The sequence below is a fragment of the Hydra vulgaris genome, chromosome 09 (assembly GCF_038396675.1).
Source record: "Hydra vulgaris chromosome 09, alternate assembly HydraT2T_AEP".
In the NCBI taxonomy this organism is placed as follows: Eukaryota; Metazoa; Cnidaria; class Hydrozoa; order Anthoathecata; family Hydridae; genus Hydra; species Hydra vulgaris.
The window spans coordinates 26976501-26982500 of NC_088928.1; the positions used below are offsets into that span (position 1 = coordinate 26976501).

Below are 6000 nucleotides of genomic sequence, written 5' to 3' on the forward strand. Positions count from 1 at the left end.
AAGCAGCCACCCTAAAAATAAGGCAACAAAAATAGTAAATAATTACATAACAAATCTATATTGAACACTTTCACAGTCCATAGCACACATCATTTTTAAAAGATGGTGTACAATTCAGCCTGCATGCCGCTGGTTTTTATATAAATGCCATTTTGCTACCTCTAACTAATTTGTATTTATAACAGATTTCAAAAACTTCTAAAAATTTATCAAATTTAAATTTTAAAACCATGCAGCGGGAAAATTAAAATAATATTCTTCAACTTTTAATATATATTATTTTAAGTATTATTTACGTACATTAAACTAAGTATTTCTATCAAATAAAACTTACCATCACTAAACTTTGCTACAAAAGGTGGTAATGGCATCTAAAAACAATAAAATTCAATTAAATTATGTTACAAAAAAGTTTATTTTTATACTTATATATAGCCATTTTTTTTTAAAACTTTGAAGAAAAACCAAAAAAAAAAAGTGATTGTTTTTAAAAAATAAAGTTTAGATCCATAATTACTCTGAGGATATATAAACTATAAAAAGCAACATAAAACAATAAGACTATTTTACTTTACAAAAAATCCAACTCCAATTATTTTTTTAATTCATGGACGGAGCAAAAAGAGAGGGGGTGGGGGTGGAAGGGCAGACCAAAAGCTTACATTAAAAAAAATACTATTTAAATGTTACTAATTTTATATATAACAATATCATTAATAATTATTAAAATGTGAATTTTCATTTATAGTAGGGTGTGGTTGGTTCAACATTCCTAGATGCTTGCTGACATTATCTAAAAGCTATTGAAATAGAGTATATAAAGAATGGTAGGGTGATATACTAAGAGTATTTAAAGAATGGTAGGGTGATATACTAAGAGTATATAAAGAATGGTAGGGTGATATACTAAGAGTATATAAAGAATGGTAGGGTGATATACTAAGAGTATATAAAGAATGGTAGGGTGATGTACTAAGAGTATATAAAGAATGGTAGGGTGATATACTAAGAGTATATAAAGAATGGTAGGGTGATATACTAAGAGTATTTAAAGAATGGTAGGGTGATATACTAAGAGTATATAAAGAATGGTAGGGTGATATACTAAGAGTATTTAAAGAATGGTAGGGTGATGTACTAAGAGTATATAAAGAATGGTAGGGTGATATACTAAGAGTATATAAAGAATGGTAGGGTGATATACTAAGAGTATTTAAAGAATGGTAGGGTGATATACTAAGAGTATATAAAGAATGGTAGGGTGATATACTAAGAGTATATAAAGAATGGTAGGGTGATGTACTAAGAGTATATAAAGAATGGTAGGGTGATATACTAAGAGTATATAAAGAATGGTAGGGTGATATACTAAGAGTATTTAAAGAATGGTAGGGTGATATACTAAGAGTATATAAAGAATGGTAGGGTGATATACTAAGAGTATTTAAAGAATGGTAGGGTGATATACTAAGAGTATATAAAGAATGGTAGGGTGATATACTAAGAGTATATAAAGAATGGTAGGGTGATGTACTAAGAGTATATAAAGAATGGTAGGGTGATATACTAAGAGTATATAAAGAATGGTAGGGTGATATACTAAGAGTATTTAAAGAATGGTAGGGTGATATACTAAGAGTATATAAAGAATGGTAGGGTGATATACTAAGAGTATTTAAAGAATGGTAGGGTGATATACTAAGAGTATATAAAGAATGGTAGAGTGATATACTAAGAGTATATAAAGAATGGTAGGGTGATGTACTAAGAGTATATAAAGAATGGTAGGGTGATATACTAAGAGTATATAAAGAATGGTAGGGTGATATACTAAGAGTATTTAAAGAATGGTAGGGTGATATACTAAGAGTATATAAAGAATGGTAGGGTGATATACTAAGAGTATTTAAAGAATGGTAGGGTGATATACTAAGAGTATATAAAGAATGGTAGGGTGATATACTAAGAGTATATAAAGAATGGTAGGGTGATGTACTAAGAGTATATAAAGAATGGTAGGGTGATATACTAAGAGTATATAAAGAATGGTAGGGTGATATACTAAGAGTATTTAAAGAATGGTAGGGTGATATACTAAGAGTATATAAAGAATGGTAGGGTGATATACTAAGAGTATTTAAAGAATGGTAGGGTGATATACTAAGAGTATATAAAGAATGGTAGAGTGATATACTAAGAGTATATAAAGAATGGTAGGGTGATGTACTAAGAGTATATAAAGAATGGTAGGGTGATATACTAAGAGTATATAAAGAATGGTAGGGTGATATACTAAGAGTATTTAAAGAATGGTAGGGTGATATACTAAGAGTATATAAAGAATGGTAGGGTGATATACTAAGAGTATATAAAGAATGGTAGGGTGATGTACTAAGAGTATATAAAGAATGGTAGGGTGATATACTAAGAGTATATAAAGAATGGTAGGGTGATATACTAAGAGTATTTAAAGAATGGTAGGGTGATATACTAAGAGTATATAAAGAATGGTAGGGTGATATACTAAGAGTATATAAAGAATGGTAGGGTGATGTACTAAGAGTATATAAAGAATGGTAGGGTGATATACTAAGAGTATATAAAGAATGGTAGGGTGATGTACTAAGAGTATATAAAGAATGGTAGGGTGATATACTAAGAGTATATAAAGAATGGTAGGGTGATATACTAAGAGTATTTAAAGAATGGTAGGGTGATATACTAAGAGTATATAAAGAATGGTAGGGTGATATACTAAGAGTATATAAAGAATGGTAGGGTGATGTACTAAGAGTATATAAAGAATGGTAGGGTGATATACTAAGAGTATATAAAGAATGGTAGGGTGATGTACTAAGAGTATATAAAGAATGGTAGGGTGATATACTAAGAGTATATAAAGAATGGTAGGGTGATGTACTAAGAGTATATAAAGAATGGTAGGGTGATATACTAAGGCACAAAATGAATAAGTAGTTAAACTTTAACAAATGAAAGACACATGAAAGTTTATTAAAATGAAATGAAATGTAGACACATGAAAGTTTATTAAAATGAAATGAAATGTAGACACATGAAAGTTTATTAAAATGAAATGAAATGTAGACACATGAAAGTTTATTAAAATGAAATGAAATGTAGACACATGAAAGTTTATTAAAATTATCTAATACTAAAACAAATTCATTTTAATGGTTCCGAAAGTTAAAGCTTTCCTCATTTTTGCATGATAAAAAAAGTACTTTTTAAATCAATTTATTTGCATAACTATTTTAGTGTGAAAATATGTTCAATTTAACAATGGTCAAATATTTTACTTTTTAAATAAAAAAATTCAAGCAAATAACAATAGAGCTTTTGCAATTTTCATGTAAAAGTTAACAAAAACATGATAAAAATTTGTTTTTTTCTAAAATTTAGTTAAAAAACTTTTTAATAATAATGTGCAAGAATATTAAAGTTTATTTTTCATATTTAAAGTTTTGAAGAAGAAGTAATTGAGTAAGTCAGGCCGAAGACGGGAGCCAAGTGATGTTTTGTGTTACTTGTGTCAAGAGAAAGGACACATCAAGAATGTGTCCAAAAAACATGCCAAGGGAGAAGATGTTTGCGCCAGTTCTCTCCCTAAACAATCAATAATAGTGTTACCTACTATACGTTTGGACATTAATGACATTCTTCAGGATGTGTTGATCTTCGGGATGTGGTAACTGTAAATGAACAACAACAACAGTGTAAAGGCATTAGTCGAACTTGAATTGTCACACCAAATGGAAATGAAGTTTTTGTGGAAGCACTTGTAGCTGACTTCAAAGCAATTGGTTATTATTTTTTGATGGGTATGGATGGAATAGTGGCTTTTGGTGGAGTACCAATATCTGCAACTTGTGATATTTGTTTTATGGGAAGAAACGAATCATGTTTACTTGGACTAAGAAGCAATATTCCTAAAGATGTCAGTATTTTGAATATAATAGCTAAAGATTTCACAGCTTCATTTGAGAAACAAAATCGAGAATAGATAATTGGGTGGAAATAGAATAATAATTTTCAACCTGAAAATCAGCAAATAAGATTGCTGAATACACTATCCCTGTTGGCATAAAACACGATTACAAAAAAGAAATTGAAGAGAAAAAATGGCTGCAAAAGTATGATTTAAAGAAACATAGTCCAATAAAGGGTTTGGTTTCTCTTATGGCAGTGGTGCAGCGAAACAAAGGAAAAGTACAACCAGTATTAGACTTCAGGGAGCTGAACACGCTTATTGAAGCATTCATTGCAAATACAGATAAACTTTGAGACTGGAGACGGTTTAGAGAAAATGTTTCAATAATTGATTTATCTTCAGCTTACATGCAACTAAAAATCGATGAGAATAACTGGGCTTACCAAACTGTTATGTTCCGTGGATTTTGTTGATTATATTTGGGATTCAGACTAAATGTTGTGCCAGTCTTAATGAAAGCGGTATTGGACAAAGTGCTATCGCAAGATGAAACAATCTGGAAAGGAACGTCATCATACATTGATGATATTTTTGTTAATGAAGATATAATACCTGTTCACCGCGTACTTGATCATTTGGCTTCATTGTAAGCCGGTGGTCTGCGTATCCGATGGAACAAGAGTTCTTGGTTTACAAGTTGGAATGGAAAACAAAAAGTTGTGTTGGAGAAGAGATAATGATTTTGTAGAAATTCCGAATACGCTAACAAGACATAACATCTTTTCTTTGTGGGGAAGAATGATAGGAAATCTTCCAGTTTGTGGTTGGTTGCGTGTAGCCTCATCGTATGTTAAAAGAACAGCAAACACCCTGACAAAAACATGAGACGAAAAAAAAAAATGCAATTTTCTGGAAAAAAAGCTGAATATGGTTAAAAGAACACGGAATGACGATCCTGCTAAAGGATTATGGAGTGTTTATAGTAACCAGGCAACAATTTGGGTAGATGTTAGTTCAATAGCACTAGGCATGGTTGTCGAGGTTGATGGCAATATAATTGAAGACGCTTGTTTGTTAAGAAAAGATGACACAACACATATAGACATGTCCAAACTTGATGCAGTAATTAAAAGATAAACATGGGCCTTAACTGGAAAATGGAAGTTTTGCACATCTGCACCGATTCGAAAGTGGTATTCCATTGGGTTACCAACGCACTCACGGGAAAATCTAGATTGTGGACAAAAGCATCAAACGAAATGCTGATAAGAAGAAGACTCCAGAATATTGCAAATATAGTGGACGAATACAAACTCAAAGTAGATATTAAGCTCGTTGCTTTGGAAGTTAACTTGGCTGATGCTCTTACTAGAGTGCCCAATAGTTGGTTAAAATTGGTTGATAAACCCTCTGAAATAGCAACAAGTGGAATTGTTAGTACTTTGCTATCTTCCAAAGAAATCGAGCACATTCATAGATCTACAGGGCATTAGGGCATGAAGAAAACATTGTACTTCGTTTGCAAAATCGACCTGTCAGTGAGCAAGGAAGAAGTAAAAGAAGTGGTTGAGAAATGCATAGACTGTCAATCAATTGATCCAAGTTCAATAAAATGGCCGAAAGGGGAAATAGAAGTAAAGAGAACGTGGCAACGACTTGGCATGGACATAACTCATTATGAGGGGTAGCACTATCTTACTTTAATCGACTGTGGACCTACACGGTATGCAATATGGCGATATCTTTAAGATCAAACCAACACATGTGCTATTCAAGAATTAAACGCGATATTTCTCGAACAAGGAGGTCCAATTGAAATACTGACGGACAATTATACTGCACTTTGAAGCACATTATTTTTGCAGTTTGTAAATAAATGGAACGTTAAACTTTGATTCAGGTGCGCTTATGCACCTTCTGGAAATGGAATTGCAGAACGATGTCACAAAACTGTCAAAAGAGCGGCAAAGTGAGTTTCATGCAGCATACTGGAGGCAGTTTATTAGTATAACGTTAGTCCAAAAGATGGTTGTAAATCTTCTACTGCACCT

The 6000-nt window shown here is 31.7% G+C and overlaps 1 protein-coding gene across 6 annotated transcripts in view; it reads right to left on the bottom strand.

Moving 5' to 3' along the window:
* Positions 1-6000, bottom strand: part of LOC101238567 (denticleless protein homolog) — a 60522-nt gene that overhangs the window by 22175 nt on the left and 32347 nt on the right. For all 6 annotated transcript variants that reach the window (XM_065805193.1, XM_065805196.1, XM_065805194.1 and 3 more), the window contains one exon: positions 335-371. In XM_065805193.1, coding sequence (XP_065661265.1) covers positions 335-371 — 37 coding nt within the window. The remainder of the gene's footprint in view (positions 1-334; positions 372-6000) is intronic.